Source organism: Pipistrellus hanaki, assembly GCF_964339955.1.
Source record: "Pipistrellus hanaki genome assembly, chromosome: 6".
Classification (NCBI taxonomy): domain Eukaryota; kingdom Metazoa; phylum Chordata; class Mammalia; order Chiroptera; family Vespertilionidae; genus Pipistrellus; species Pipistrellus hanaki.
In genome coordinates this window covers 17,911,305-17,928,683 of record NC_140508.1, presented here as the reverse complement: position 1 = coordinate 17,928,683, position 17,379 = coordinate 17,911,305, and the positions used below count along the sequence as shown (strand labels likewise).

At 42.1% G+C, this 17,379-nt stretch overlaps 1 protein-coding gene across 5 annotated transcripts in view; it reads right to left on the bottom strand.

Moving 5' to 3' along the window:
• The window catches only part of RALGAPA2 (Ral GTPase activating protein catalytic subunit alpha 2), a 280,255-nt gene that overhangs the window by 73,262 nt on the left and 189,614 nt on the right, over positions 1 to 17,379 (bottom strand). For all 5 annotated transcript variants that reach the window (XM_084887000.1, XM_084887001.1, XM_084887002.1 and 2 more), the window contains one exon: positions 12,802 to 12,929. In XM_084887000.1, the coding sequence (XP_084743126.1) occupies positions 12,802 to 12,929 (128 nt within the window). The remainder of the gene's footprint in view (positions 1 to 12,801; positions 12,930 to 17,379) is intronic.

Sequence of the window (17,379 nt, the reverse complement as noted above, 5' to 3'; positions counted from 1 at the left end):
GTTTATGCACAAGTACATGTGGATTTGTTTGATAAAATTATAGAGCAAAACTACATTTGAATTTGTTTGGTAAAATTACACCCAGACAATGTAAGTGCTGTTTTCTAACGTGAAGTGACAGGCAGGGAATGTTCATCCTGGGAGAGAGGCATATGTTCTATTTCCCCCAGTTCATGCGTAGACAGTGTTCCTAAGCCACTAAAGAGGCTCCTCCTCTATTTTGTATTCTTTTACGTTACTTAAAGGGGTAAAAAAAAAAAAAAAAATCCTATGAAAATACTCCTTACACTTAAAACTAATTTGCATTTCTTTCTCATATTCACATTACAATTGGTTTCTTGGGAGTACATTTAGTTTTAAATATATGGGGAAAACACGTATGCTATTTTCTCACAGCCAAGCTGAAGTCTCAGCAGGAAGATACAACATGACGATTTTCATCCTCTTCTGGGAGAAAGTTAAGGTCCTTGGATGCTGAAGGCAGACAGAGTGTGAGGAGCAGCAGCGCTCCCCACCAGCTCCTGCCTCCTTTAAATTCCACTGAGCATGGCAGTTTGGACGGAGACCCCCAAAATCTATTCTGTCCATCTGTTTTATTATTCTTAGAACAACTGTCAAAAGTTGCCAGGGGATCAAGTTGCAAACATACTAATTTGCCTTTGAAAAGTAGGCCCTGGGGGAATTCTGGAACTCTGCTTATAAATTCAGAATCCCATCAGCCGGGAGCTCGCCTACCCTTTGTGGAGGTATGAGGCTGCACTTCCAGGCACACATCTGCCTCGGAGCCGGGATGCTGGGCGCACTGATATGCTTATATCCACTTCATAGGCAAATAAGAGAGAACCAAAAGGGGTTGGCATCTGAAGGGCTGGCTTGTTCCCTGAGGAGCAGATCCGGAGTTTTTAGGAGGCAGACCCTTTGCTGATCATTGACGGATTAAGGACCTAAGCTTTGTACTGTTAGGTGAGTGTACATGGCAGAGGGACATAGATTTTGTACTTTTTTACATCCTACGACCATATTAGGAAGACTGAAATGAAGCATTGGAAGACATGAGCTAAAGAAAGATAAATGGCATAAGCCACTAAATAGTGTTTCATTTTTGTGATGCTGATAAAAGTGACGAGAAGGTCATTTTGTCCAAGGAAGTGTCTGTTTAAAATATTGCGGTGATTTTCTAGTGCATTGTTGGAAACTAAAGCAGCGTGCATTTCTCAAGTTGGCTATGTTAAAGGCACGTGCAAAATACACAACCACATTAAAATGTATCTTGACTCCCTAGTGGCTTGCACGGGACACCCAACCCCAGGGGTGGGGGCAGTAATAGAACAGGAGGGGGGTGGGGATGACCAAAGAGGACGGGGCTGGTATCGGCACTGATCCTCAGAGCTTCTCTCCTTCCTTCCCCCACCCAGGCCACGGTGGTCTTTATGAAGTCCCAGGCAATAAAGGCAAAGGCGTTCAAAGCATAGGACCTCAGAAACAGATTTGCAGCACAACTTTCAAAGCACCCACTAGGGCAGAGTCTGGTTATATTCCACAGAGTAAATAGAAAGGACACCCTGTCAAAGCTGCCATGATGGCATCTGGGGTGTACTCACCCACATATTACCAAAAAAACGTATTCTACTTTGATTAAAAAATTGACTTGAATGTGTTGCAAATTACTCCTGCTCCGAGGCCTGCTGGGAGCTGGCTGCATGCGGAGGCGGACAGCACAGAAGGTCTCTCACCATTCGGATTTGCCTGCTTTGTCCTTCTTCGGCTTTGCACAATCTCTTATTATAATAAGGCATGTATTATTCTTTTCGGAGATTTGAATAACAGAAAGTCTTACTTTCGAATATATTGCTGATAATCCCAGAGTCTACTAAATGTTCTGCGGATGCTGTTTATGGCATTATGTTCCTTTCAGAATAGGGCTGATAATTAGTAAACTGAAATTTGATGAATGTTGGATTAGGATGTTCTGATGTCTCGCTGCAATGTGTTGTTTCAGTCTGTGGGCACTGGAAGATCTTGTCCTTAGGAAACTTGTTCCTTCCCCTTTCCAGAATGTGAAGAGAAATTTAAAAACCTGATTTAATTTTGTTTTTTAAGTTTATAACGTAGGATTCAGATTTTCCTCACTCTTTCTTCTTTGTTTTCTTAATTTGAAGCTGGAACCAATGAATTAACTATCTAAGAAAGAACAAAATAAACTGGAAATAAGACTTCCTCTAAAAATGCCAACAATGAGCCCTTCCTGGTGATGGCAGGGTAACCTGCATGGGTAAATGCTCAGTCTCAGCTCTCCCTAGGCCCAAGTACAGAATTTTGAGAATATGACTATCTTCTCCAAAAACAAAGGATCTGACTGATGTAAATATCATAGCCTGTGAAAATGACCATAGATGATATTTGAAGGAAAGATTTAAAAGAATTCAACTTTTTTGCTTTTTAACATTAAGGGCAAGGATCCTTCTTTCAGTTTCGTTAGGATTCTAAAGAGGCCTGTACCGGCCAGGATTTCTTCCCTGCTCCCCGGTCAGGAGATTCCACAGTTCCTCCTTGCCCGCGTTTCTAAATTCATGATCTTATTTGCTTACTGCTGAAGACGTGGGAGAATCCGGGATAATGGCTCCCCGGGAAGCGTGGCCCTTTCCAACGTAACCAGCTGAATGCTGAAGAAATATTGTCATTTATGGAATGACCTTTTGCTCTTTGAATATTCAAACATGAATAAATGTTAAACGCTTAGAAATCCTAGCAGCACCAAGAAAAAAAAGGTAAGTAGGGTCGGCAAATTCCCTCTTGCATGCTTTTGACATGATGACCAATTCCACTTTTCTACCAGCAGTATGTATTTGGGAACAACAGCGGAATTTGTGTCATCATGACCAAATGATTACGGTGCAAACCCAAGATTCTTCTGGGGCCCAGCAGGCTTCCCGTCCCTATGGAAACGAAGCCTCAGATATTGTCCTCCACTCAGCTGGAGGACAGAGCCAGGGAGGCTTTTGTGCTGGGTGAGATTTCTTCCCCAACCTTCCCCAATCAGACCTCAGTGCTTCCTCCCAACTTGGTTCTAATTGAGATGCAAATTAATCTCTCTGGCTGATTACACTTCCCTTAAAGCTACTGACAAATGCAGCTGTAACCAGAGTTTGCGGACTTTCCAACAAGTGACTTCAGCTGTCAGTATTTGCATGCCCAGCCAAGGCCCAGCCTGCTCCAGGTCTCTGACATGTGGAGAGCTTCCCTTAGGCATTGCAGGCGTTTTATTTACGTGTATAAAATTTACATACAATTAAGAATTAAAAAAAAAAAAAAACTACCACTATGTTCCTAGGATTTAGAACATTATTTAAGGCCTTGCCAGATCCTACTTTCTTACCCTGAACTTCTCGCCCTCCTGGGGGCCATGGATCTAATAGCAACGTTAGGTTTCCTTCCCACTTTCTACTTGTTCGTAAGTTTTCTGACTTTAACGCTGTTTGAATTCAATCTCTCTTTCAAAAACGAAGTAAATTTATTGCTCCAAGGAAATGGGATTACTGAAGAGCCTTCACTTACTTGTCATGGAATCAATCAGATTCCATCAATTTCAAAATCAAATATAAAGTCACCATTCTAATTATCAGGATTTTCACATAAAGATCCTTCAATGACTTTTTGGGGTGGTGAGAGGATTATTATTCAGAATGCAATAGAAAACTAATATGCATGAAATACTATATCATTCAATATAAAGAAAAATATACACAAAATCAGTAATTTTCAGTTTTCTATTTTTTCTCCTGAAGGCTACCATCTAATATGTATTTCTGCCAGTGCAGTTCACCCAAGAATATTGAGTACCCCCATGTGCAAAGCGCTATTCTAAGTGTTAAAGAGTCAGCAGTAAACTAACCTTTAAAAATGGAACTAAAAGGACTTAGAAAATATATTTATATATACAAACATACATATTCTATTTGTAGAGCTACATTTATTGTGTGATTAAGACTTTCAATTTTGAAAAATGCAATTTTATAAAATATAATTTGCTTGTATCTTCTAACTAGTGGCTCAATGCACGAAATTTGTACATGGGGGGGTGGTGATTGGAGATGGGGGGACTGTCCCTCAGCCCAGCATACACCCTCTCTAATCTGGGACCCCTCAGGGGATGTCCCACTGCCAGTTTAGGCCCGATCGCTCATGTAATCTGGGACCACTGCCTCCTAACCACTCACCTGCCTGCTTGCCTGATCGCCCCTAACCATTCTCTGCCGGCCTGCTCACCCCCAACTGCACCTCTGCTGGCCTGATCACCCCCAACTGCCCTCCCCTCCTGGTCTGATCACCCCCAACCGCCTCTGCCTCAGCCCTGGCACCACCACCTTGGCTTTGTCCAGAAGGACATCTAGAAGGTCTCCTGGTCTAATTAGCATATTACCCTTTTATTAGTATAGATTGTTTTTCATAAACAATTTTTTTAAACCAAGTTATCTCTCTCTCCCTTTCTCTGTCCTAACACACACACACACACACACACACACACACACACACACACACTCATAATGTAATAGCAGGTATATGTGAGAGGGATATCAACAAAATGGAACCAATGTCCTGGTTGGGTAACTCACAGTGTACTGGGAGAAGAGGACAGAGGAAGGCCTGGTCTGGCATGGAGAATTTAGAAGGTTGCAGGAGGGTGAGGGGTCTGTGTCACGGGAGAGACCAAAGGGGAGCCTTGGTTGGGGACAGCAGCGTGGCCAAGAGGGAAATCACGAGGGGGGCACCGTACCACAGGCCCACAGGGAAGGGGTGCACACCCTGTAAAGGACTGGCCTTGAGAGGGTGAGCACCTACCACAGACGGGAGAGTGGGAAGAGAGGAGGAAAGCTGGGATGGTTACTGATATTCCCTCAAGCATGTTGTCGGCCTGCTTTCTGCACAGATTTCTAGACTTGCAGTAACTTTTGTTATTACAATATTATTACAATAACAATATCCTGAGGGAAGAGCAGCCTCCAGCCTTTAATATCTCAATGGTAAAAAGTAAATACTTGCTGAGACTTAACTCCACAGCTGGGTGGTTCCAGTTTTCACACAGGGTTTAAAACTCCACTATTTGCAGGGTTCAGGCTGGTGATGTGATAATAACCACGGTGATACTCACTGGGCTCCCACTTGGCACCAGGCACTGTTTTACCGCTTGGCCCACTTACCCTCACCACCCTTCAGAGGGAGGCCAACTGCGGGGGTGGGGGCATGATGGTGGCACCTGACGCCAGCTGCAACACTGGGAGACGCGGAGGGGGGGGACTCTGGGCTGTGGAGAGCAGGAGAGCACGCAGCCTGTAAGTAGGCCGATTGCGGTCAACAGGAAAGAAGGTTTTGATTCTTTGAGAAGCAAGAATCCAGATTTCTAAACTACAAAATCTCCCATTTTTAAAGGTGGCTGATAAATTCAGTTTTTCTGAGTAATGCTGGAGGCCAACCGCAGTTCAAACAGAGCCCGTCTGGGGCTGAATCCGGCCTGCAGGGTTTGTAGGCTCTGGGTTTTGAATGTTTGCTTTGACATCGAGCTAACAGCTGCTTCCTGGTTCCCTCTGGTCATTGGCCATATTCTAGAGCACATGTGTCAAACACAAGGCCCGCGGGCCAAATCCAGCCCGCCAGGCCTTGCAATGTGGCTCGCACCGCGCTGTCATCACTGCACTCCGCTGTCAGTTTATGACATTGTCAGTTTATGACTGTTCAGTAAACCATTCGGCCCGCGATTTAGGCTGGAGTTTAGATTTTGGCCCCTTCTCTGATTGAGTTCGACACCCCTATTCTAGAGCCTCGGGTCCTCTCTAAAAGCCGCCTGGGCTCCTGAAGCAACTCCTCCCCCAGGCCTGAGGTGGAATGGTCACAATTCCTGTGGGCTTGCTCCAGGACGGCCGAGGTCTCTTTTACTGGGTGGCCCCAAAGTGGCCACACCACATCTTCACAATGTGACCTGAAGCCTTTGCTGCGGCGATCTAGACCTCACAGTCCTCGTGCCGTGGTCCAGGCAATGCAGGGCACTCGGCTACCACATCACCCTGTCCTCTCATCTTAACTCGGTGCTCAGCCAAACTCCTCCAGCCTTTTCCACTGTGGCTGCTGAATACACATCACCCCCCATCCTGTACTCACAGCTGGCTACCCAAACCCAGGTCATAGGTGGCAGCCTAGCTCATTATCACACTTTGGGGGTTTCAGTGTGGCAGGTTTATCTGCTGAGCCATTTCTGATTTCTGATTTTGCCTGAATAAAATTAGTGAAGGCATTCTAGATCTTTGTGAAAGTTGCTGATAATAAATTTGTTGGATGGAAGAGGGGTTGAGCTGAGCTATGGTACACACACTACTAGGGACACAAGGGACCCAGTCAATGGGTGAGCCATAGATTAATGCATTTTAGGTTTGGCCACCGTGAAGTCACCAGCTCCCATGGGCCCACATTTCTCTCCCCCATCTGCCAGATGATTATGATACTTAGTCTTGTGTTTTGAAATTAAGATTTATATTTTTAAGTTTTCTCTTATCTTTGAGAATGAGTGTGTTTGGGATATTTTATTTGTGAATTAATTCTTTTCTGAAGTATCACATGCCATTTAACAATCTAGTCTAACAATTTTACAAGGAATCCATGCAACATCCCCAAATTCATAATTTAATCCTTTGAAATGAGGAAATTTTCCTGTTTTCAATACTAGGTGCAGCCTTTTAAGAGATGATTTAAAGAAAGTTCTTGTGATTCTGAGACTATTATAAAATAGTTCTAATATCAGACATATGTGGCTTTGAAGGCTGGATCTTACTTGCAGGGTGCAATTCTTTTTTATTCTTTTTAAAAATATATATATTTTATTGATTTTTTACAGAGAGGAAGGGAGACGGATAGAGAGTTAGAAACATCGATGGGAGAGAAACATCTTTCAGCTGCCTCCTGCACACCCCCACTGGGGATGTGCCCGCAACCAAGGTACATGCCCTTGACCAGAATCGAACCTGGGACCTTTCAGTCTGCAGGCCCACGCTCTATCCACTGAGCCAAACCAGCTTTGGCACTTTTTTTTTTTTAATTCTTAATGTGTTCTCAGAGATTTGAGTTTTCCTTCCTACACTAAGACACTTGCTGTCCTCATGTGAAGAAGACAGAGGACAGCGTGGATTGGGCTAAGAACTCGACCTTCAGTCAGCACAGGGTGGAGCTCCTCTCTAACCCTGGTTTGAATATGAAGGCATTGGCCCACTCTGTGCAGCCAAACTTGCTGCTCTTACACGCCTCCCCTTTTCTTTCTCAGAGAAAGTCTTAATTTTATATTTAAAAATCCCTCATTTCTTATTCCCTTTACAACCTCAACCCATGTATGGGAGCATGCCACTTTTTGAAATGTGCTTCCCCATGACAGGGCACAGTTCTACTTGAGTTTTTCTCCCATTCTTATGCAATCTCAAGCGCAAACTCATTACTTTCTGCAACATTTAGTCATGAGTCCAGTCTTTAAAATCGCTAAGAAATGTATCCAAAATAGTGGTTCCCCTCATTTTCTTCCTGTGTCTTCTGAGTGATGAGACTGCTGGCCAGCCAAGAATTTCTCAAATGCTGATGCCCTGGTAGAATGCAACTTGGATCTAATATAGAGTTGTGTACTTCTCTATTACACTATACTTTGCCTTTGAGACTATGTACTAGCAGAAATGTGGGTTAGAACAGCTCTTTGCAGGCCTCCTGGGTGGAGTATCATTCCACTCTGGCAGTGGGTCTTCAGCCCAGCCCTCTCCCCGTGCATTTTCCATCCTTAGGCACTATAATCCTTTCTTTCTTTTTGGTGCTGCTGTTATCTGTTTGCCCATTTCCTTGAAGTAATTCAGTTCTAAGTACCATTACACTCAATGCTCTAGGTAAAGACTTGAGGCTGTCTGAGCCCCCCAGAAGCCTGTGTCTTGCTTGACCACGCTGCTGAAGGTAAAGCTTCATTCTCTCCTCCTTGCTTTTCTGAGACACTAGTTTCTCCTTTTCTGCCCCCTTCTCTCTCCCAAACCTAGTCTTCCAATGTGATGCCATAAAAAGTCCTCGATCCTCTTCTCCTCACCCTCTGCACCCCAGCAATCCTAGCTGGTCCACACTGAGTCTATCGGCTTTGTGTAGGCATCCGATTCATCTCCTGCCACTGCCGAGAGAGGCCCTCACTTCCTCACTTCCTCTATGAACTCCTTTCACTGCCCCTACAATGTCTTTGTACCCTCTATCGTGTGTGTGTGTGTGTGTGTGTATGTGTGTGTGTGCGCGTGTATATGTCTTCCACACTCTGCTGTATGAAGCATCTATGCCTAGTGGCTAGGACAATGCCCGACACATGGCAGGGACATAGGAAATGTTGGCAAAGGCATAACTGGTTCTGCATGGCAAAATACACCACATAGTACCACTCCCCTCATTTTCATATGCCTCTCTTAAGTATATGGAGACAAATGGAGGAAAGTAAAGGTTTTCTCAGAAAAAGGAACAAAGATCCCAGTGGAGAGAACAGAAACAGGAGAGAAGGGCCATTTTTAAAGGTGTATACTGTGAGAACAAAAGTTGGCAATATTAAGAAGTCATGCGTCTAAGAGAAAAGTTCTGGTATTATCAAACTTATCTACTAGTTGCAAATGAAACTAAATGTGAATGTGAAAGAATGAGGTACAGAACTACTTTTTCTTAGGCAGCCCCGTTCTCTCAGTCAAATGCTGACATTCCGGAGAGGAGAGATGGCAAGTGCCATTGAGACTATTGTTCTGCTGAAGTGGACGTTTATTTTAAAAAGCCACCATCTGTCTGATTCAGAGTGAACTCCTCCGAATGGGCACAATGCATATTGTGTGCAATCTTTTTCTGAAATAAGTTATCTGAGGAGGAGAATGAAAGCTCTGGTTCAAATGCTTTTGGAAACTTTTATCAACTGACCTCGCGGTTTGGTTTTGGAATCTTTAGTTGGCTTGGGAACTGTAAACATGACATGTGGCAAGCTTCCCATTTACAACACTCTTAGGCACAGGCACGGGCACTCTGATTGCCCACGAGGGAGAGAAAAGCAGATGGCAGGTGAGTTGGCCCTCATCACTCAGAAGAGCAGTGGCCACAGGATGAAGGCTCCACCGGACAGATTGGATTTAGCCCGGCAAGGAAGTTACCAGAAAACCCAGAGGGAACAAAGGGGCTAGGCTGAACTGTGACTGAGGCTACTTTCCAACCGTGCTGATATTTTTAGATCATGTAAGTCGATGGCATTTTGCAGTTTCCTATAGTATGTGGTCTGCTGGTTCCTCACCACTTGCCTTTACCACACTGTTCTAATTTTTTGGTCATTTAGCCAAGGGTACATCAAATAAGAACTCCTTTGATATAGGTTCTAAGCTAGATTTACTGCTCAAAAAGATCCTAAGATTTACAAATAACAAAGGCATATTCATCCCAACAATGCTCCCAGTCCTCTGCTTAATAAGAATTACTGTATTTTCTTGAATATTACTAAACAAAATTGATATGGAACTGCCCACATTTCTACTTCTGGTTAAATGTAAGACTGAATGTCAACTGACACGATTCAAGGCAGTTAAACATCATCATTTGCTGGAAACAAACAGCTACTGCAAACTAACACCACTGCCTCTTCATTAACAGGTTCAATGTTCAGCTCTCCGTGGTCAGTACAAAGGATTCACAGAACATCTGATCTAAACAGCATGCCCTTTGCTCATAAAACAGTCATCTGGATACCTAGAAAGCGAACGACATTTTGATGAAATGAGCAGTTTGGCAATGTTCGACTTAACAATTGCAATCTAAATATCAGAAACAAAACGAGGACACAGCAGTGTCCATATAAATGGCCCGTGTTGACAAAGTAATGCCCCTTTCTTTGCCAATACCCACTACTATACTTAATTCTAGGGGAACTGTCACAGTAATTCTTTCTCAGATTTTTGCTCTCTTAAATGAACTGTCTTTTCTAGGGCCATACACACAAGCTGCTTTATACCTTAAAGGGCCTTAGTTCATAAATCAATACAGTTTTGCCAAGGGATATACTCTCAGCTTTAGGAAGGAGAATCAAATCTAATAAACTCCAGGTCCAGAGTTCTCCAACTCAAACTGGGGGTGATGGTGGTGGGTAGGAGGTTGTTCAGAGTGGGCTCCAGACGGGCTTCATGGGCCTGTGACTGAGCAGCTGCTTATGACAAGCCCTGCTTGGTTTAATGTTCTGCTGGGCCACCTTGAAATTCTTAATCATTTCACTGACACGATTCAAGGCAGTTAAGCATCATCATTTGCTGGAAACAAACAGCTACTGCAAACTAACACCACTGCCTCTTCATTAACAGGTTCAATGTTAATGTGCTCTTTACTTCCAGTCTGATGAGACAATAGAGTATACACACGGGCAGAGCAGATACACATATAAGTGGTCTGCTGGTTCCTCGCCACTTGCCCTAGGAGTGCAGAACACCAGTTATGCCTAGAGTTTGGAGTGACCTTGGAATGACCCAAAGGAAGCACCTGGGAAGTGTGATACTGTCTATGGCTGAGTAAGTGGGACACCTGCCGGAGAGGCCACACGCTCCATCTGAACCAGATCTGGCTTTGAATGCAGAAAAAAATAAGAGTGTCTTACTTCACATGAATAACCAGGAACCCTATGTAGCCTTAGTTGTGTTACTTCCACGAACAGATGTTCCTCAATTTACAATGGAATTTAAACCCATCCTAAGTGAAAATGCATTTAATACACCTAACCTATTGAACATCATCATTGGGCAAATCATCGGACACAATAAGTATAGTGGAGAGCATTGGCTGTTTACCCTTGTGATCATGTGTCTGGCTCCTACACTTCCTCTCTTCCTGAGGGCCTGGCTCAGGCAGCCTTGATGCTGTACTCAGAATAGAAGGTGCAAGGCAGGCCATGAGATTAAAGGGTTATGGAAGCTAGGCTTCCTCAGGTACCACCCAGAAAATTATATTTGCTGAAAACTTGTTCTTACATGTGTCACAAGCATCCTGATGGACTTGACCATACAGAAAATCCTAAAAAACACACAAATTTACCACTTGCAAACACTCTGACCTTGTGCTTGCTAAGTGTTCTGCCAAAACGCTGCTCTGCTGCCTGGGCTCAGCTTCCTTCTCATCCCTCTCACCTCAGTGTACAACACACTCTCTCTGATGAGGACTTTCCCCATATTCACCTTCCTCCCATTTAGCTGTTTTACAGAACTTCATTCTCTTCCTTGTCTTTTCTATGAAGCACAGGGCAAGAACCTCATCTGCAATGTTCAACAAAATAACAAAGCATGTATTTTATAATGAGATGTTAGATAGGTGGAGAAGGTGACGTGACAAAAATCAAAATGAACTTATACAAAACAAAATTTTTGTTTGCAAATAATTTTCTTGCCTTGATTCAACGTATTTGATGGATGAGTGTCCCATGCATCCTTGTTGACATGCAAACTGACAAACGGATTGCAGAATAGGTCTTTCTCATGTCTGCTGAGACCTCTTTTCAACAGCATGAGAAATAAAAACTCAGCGCTGAAGGCTGAATGTATACCAGCCATAAGATTAAGTCGAGAGTGCTTTGCAGTAGAAATCACTGCAAAGAATGCCATCTCCCAAACACGCACCACCAGCCTGAACAAAGCATCAGGGAGCATGCTGCAGGGAAGAATGCTCCCCTGGCCCCTGGGGAGGGACCAGATGGGACCTAATAGCTCTTTTCGACTTCTAATTTCTATGATAATTCCAAGTTGCCACATGGCATATGTACTTTTTTTTAATCTAAAGACAGAATATCAGTCAATGAAGTGACCAGGATTTTAAAGCAAGGTATCTTTCATAAATTGTATCTATTCACACATGATATTTCTCACTCACCCCTCACCTCCAACCTCCAGTGACATATCACTTACAGTTAGGTGGGAGAAGTAGAGAGAACCAGGTCAAATGCAATCTGTTTATAATCATTATCAATACCAATTAGAAACAAAGGTTTATTATGAGATTAGGTGCCTTGTACAGCAATTTTATGAAGTCACCTTAATTTCTTTTTCTTATAACCAGAGATCATGCCTGGATTTTAAAGTGGCAGCATGCCAATTGACGTTTGATAAAAATTACAAAAGTGGAACCCTTTCTGTTTTTAGAGAAGACCAAGAATTAGAGGAGTGACAGTAATGATTTGGGAAAACTACAAAAGACTTTCTAGCCATTCCTACTGATGAGTTCAAACGCAACTTGGTTAAGGATGCCTTTTCCTGTCCTCCCAACCGGATGCGACTTCTCCTGCCTCTGACCTCCTCCTCCTCGGCCGCTGTTTGTTCTCTCTGGTGGCACTTGCCACACTCTTTGATTTATTAGAGTCATTTCATTTGCTATTGGTTTCTGGGAGGCCTTCTGAGTGACCCCACCACAGACTGCAACAAATGGGGGTGGCTGCAGGAGGAGACTGAACTTGAGGAAAATACCCGAGAACATACATATGAGCATCTCTTTAGTCACAGCCTCCTAAGTGAAACTTACGTGACTAAATTATGAAAAAACAGCGACAACCTCTGAGTTTATTGCAACATGGGATTATTATAGTTAACATAAATGAGTAAATGATGTAATAAAAATCATACTATGTTATTTTGACACAAACTGAAAACCGTTTCCTCTTCCCTCTTCAGCCCAGTCGTGAATACTTACCTCGGATGAAACACGGCCAGGATTCGGGGTTAGCTAAGAAGTTGCATATTTAAAGCAAAAAGATACAAGCTCTGGTAGAGCGGGATGAGGCACTTCACGGCCCGGCTGGCATTGATGCACGTGGCACAGATGAGGCTTGGCAGTAGCTTCCCACTCACGATGGCTCCATCAAACAGAGGCCCGAAAAACGGAACCTGTGGATCCGAAACAGAAAAACACTTCATTAAAAAAACAAAACAAAACACACACACACACATACACACACACAAAAAAACAAAAAACAAAAAACAAACAAACAAACAAACAAAACAAAACACACACACACAAAAAAAACCCAAAAAACAGTTAAAGTCAAACGGAAGATGTGAGAACCACCAATGGGTGTCGCAGACCTGCCATGACCATGGCAAAAAGGATTGCTCCACCATGCTCCTCTGCGATGGCTTCTTTGTCTTTAGCAAAGCTTCTAATGACACATTGTTACCAGGTTATTTTTTGTTTCATGCTGCCATTTACAAAAAGGCATTATTCCTTTTAAGTGCCTACATCCTGTGGATTATTCACAATAAGCAGCCTCGTCTCACTGCATACCTCTAGCTTTGCATCCTCCTAAAAACAATTTTGGAACTGGATACATTTCTGCATGGATCCTGATTTATATTAACTATTAATAGAGATGATGACTATTCCTGCTAGCAACTAGTTACAGTCCTCATTGTTCTTGAACCTTCTTTTTCTCTGCTTCCAAGATTTGCATTATTCTCATTTCCCTCTTTTTCTTTTTTAAAATAATATACTTTATTGACTTTTTACAGAGAGGAAGGGAGAGAGATATAGAGTTAGAAACATCAATGAGAGGGAAAGATCGACCAGCTGCCTCTTGCACACCCACTAATGGGAATGTGCCCGCAACCAATGTACACCAATGTACATGCCCTTGACCGGAATTGAACCTGGGACCTTTCAGTCCGCAGGCCAACGCTCTATCCACTGAGCCAAACCTGTTTTGGCTCTTTTTCTTTTTTTAAATATGTTTTTATTCATTTTTTTACAGGGAGGACGGGAGAGGGATAAAGAGCTAGAAACATCGATGAGAGAGAAACATTGATTAACTGCCTCCTACATACTTCCTATTGGGGATATGACCGCACCCAAGGTACATGCCCATGACCGGAATCGAACCTGGGACCCTTCAGTCTGCAAGCCGACGTTCTATCCACTGGGCCAAACCGGTTTCTGTGCCTCTTTTTCTTTTTTAACAAAGGTTCAGCTTTCCTTCACTGGACCCACTTCTATATATGGGCAAGCCATGAAGTTTTGGTGTCTGCCTTTTGGGATTTTTTTTTTTTTCCTTCTCTCTCTCACCTTTTTTCCCCATCAGAATTTTATAAACTGGACTCCATTCACTAATGTAGGGATTGGCAGCATCATGAGGTCAAGGATTGGGTCTGTCTTGTAACTCTTGTATTTATTCATGCTCACATTTGCTCATTCACTCACTCAAAACTTTGTAGTATGTAACAGACACTATCCTATTCACTAGGAACACAACAGCAAATAAAATTTAAAAAATCCAGATTTCACTGGGCTTGGAATTTTTTGGAAGTTTCAGAGAATAAATAGCACAAATACATAAAATATATGAAGTAAAGGTGCTAAGGTGAACAATAAAGCAGGGAAGAGCAATAGGCCTCTTTTTGAGGGGGGGAAGTTCTCCAAATTTAGATCACATCGCCAGGGAGAGCTTTAAATAAAGACTTGATAGAAGGTAAAGAAATGATCTGCAAGCTATGATATCCTCCTGGCATAGGAAGAACAGACACAATGGCCCTGTGGTGGGAGTGCAATTAGTACGGCTAAGCAACAGGGGAGGAGCCAGAGGGCTGCAACTGTGTGAGCAAGAAAAAGGATAGAAGGAGATAAAGGTGGACAGGTAGTAATAGGGGCCCCGTAGGAAACTTTAAGCTTAGATTCTAGATTTCTGCTCTGAGGAAGAAGCAAGCCTTGGGAGTGATGATTTACCTACATTTTAAAGGTACTGTCTGGCTGTTATTTTGGGAAAGTTATGGACACCAGTTAGGAAGTTACTGAATAATTCAGGCAAGAGATGATGATGGCTTAGAACAGAATGATAGCATGAGAAATGGGAAGAGGTGGTTGGTTTCTGGATATAGTTTGAAGGTAGAGCTGACAGGATTCTCTGAGGATTATTAATGAAGTATAAGAGAAAAAATAAATAAAAGGAGTCAAGGATAATGCCATGGTTGTATAGTCTGGCACTTGGAAGGCAGGAGCCACCTTTTCCCAAAATGGAGAAGACTGAGTGTGTGTGTGGGGGGGCGGGGGTAGGAGGGGGTGTCATTAGCTCAATTTTACACATGCTAAGTTTGAGATGCCTATTAGATTTCCAGTGGTAATGTATAAAAGCAGCAGAATATATATCAGGCTAGAAATCAAGGGTGGGGCTCAGGGTAGAGATTTACAGAGTTATTAATTTATAAATGGGGCTTACAGTCACAAGATTGGATAATCAGATGAGCACGAAAAGAGGTTCAAGGACTATATTTCGTGGCCCTCCAATGTTTAGAGGTTGGAGACATGAGGAAGAATTTGCAAAGAAGATTAAGAAGGAGTGGCTGGAGATGGAGGAGCAAAACCTCCAATAAGTAGCACTGTACAGGGCATATAGTTAGAATGAAAATACCCATTGAATAAGTACATTAATGAACATTTTAAATAGTTTAGATTAATGAGTGAATATGGGTCTCCAGCCTATGTCTTCTGACTTGTGTCAAAGACAATCTGTAGAACACCTTTTCAGTTATTGGTCTCAGGGGAGGGTCTTGGGATCCAATGGTGAAAGGTTGTATTTGCCCATAGGAACTTAGATAAAACAACCATGGACTACATTTCACAACAAAGATGTAAAAAACCTTTACAAATTGTTAGCAAATCAAATGCAGCAATATACAAAAAAAAGGTATCCTGACCAAGTGGTATTTTCCATTAAAAAAAAAAAGCAAGGTTGATTTAACATTCATAAATCCATCAATGCAATTTATTACATTAACAGAATAAAGAAGATAAACTACATGGTATAAAGAAAGTATGGATAACCGAAACCGGGTTCTAAACTAAAACATCCCAGGTTCGATTACAGTCAAGGGCATGTTTCTTGGTTTCGGGCACATCCCCAGTAGGAGATGTGCAGGAGGCAGCTGATCGATGTTTCTCTCTCTATCCCTCTCCCTTTCTCTCTGTGAAAAATCAATATATATATATATATATATATATATATATATATATATATATATTAAAGCATGGATAAAAATTCATGATATAAAAAATTTCCCAGCAATCTGGGAATAGATTTGATAAATTTTTAAAGGAAAAAAGTATTATATTATAATTAATGGTGATATATTAAATGTTTTCAGCCTGAGATTTGAAAAGCTCACTTCTTGTATTCAACATTTTGAAGATCCTTGTTATTATAATAAAGAAAAATAAGAAAAAAAAGGAACTTGAAGATTTAAAAAAAGTAGTTATTTTTATTCACAGATAATATGATGGTGCACATAAGAAATCCAAAGGAAGTTAACTAGAACTAATAAGTAAAATTTGAAAGATCACAGGATACAATATTTCCTTGAAATCAATATTTCTGAATGTTAGCAACTAACAGTTGGAAAAAATAATATTTAAAAATGCTGTTTGTGATAGCATCAAAAGCATTGAGAACTTAGAAACAAATGTGACAAAAGCTCTGCAAGACATCTGTAATTACAATGAAAGACACCTAGAATAAATGGAAAGATGTACAATGCTCACGGATTGGAAGTTTCCATACTATTAAGATATCAAGTCTTCTGAAATTGAGTTATAGATTCTGCACAAACCAAATAAAAATTCTAGTAAGCTCTTTTTATAGATATGGACAAGCTTATTCTAAATTTATATGGAAATAAAAAGATATAAATTATCCAAGACAATTATAAGATCTATATTACTGGACACAGTGTCCTGGCATGAAGCAGCCTCAACAGATACATGCTGCCTGAATGACTGAGGGAAGGCCTGCAGCTCCCCAGGCTCTGAATGCTAGACAGTAACCAAATCTGTCGCCTCTCTTCAAATTCCTAGAACAAGATCTGTTGTGACCGTCTGCCTTTTACTTCATAGAGATGGCTGAAAGGTCAGAGAGAAAGAGGGACAGGCGTGGCCCCCGTGTCCTGAGCAGGCGTCCATAGCAACATCTCTTCTTTTGTTTGGTGGATTTGAGAAAAGGGCTCCACAGTGCAAACACAGAGATGAAAAAACTGCAAAGATTGGGCAAAGCTGTTTTGAGATTAGTACCTACAGCACAGAGGAAGCAGCCCGATCCGAGGAAACTCAAATGCGAACAAAGAAGGATGGGATTTAGTTCTACTAGAGATGACAACTGAGTGTTTCCTGCTAACGCAGTACTGGGGGAGTGGGCATCTTAACTGCAAGGAGAAAAATCAAGGAACGAGTTCTCATCTTCCAAATCACTCAGTGTTGCCTATTGCCAGTAACAATGACAACAAATAAATAAGAAAATAAGAAAGAATAATCCTTTCTTCTCTCTTTAGCAACACCACACTGGAAAAAAAAAAAAGAGTT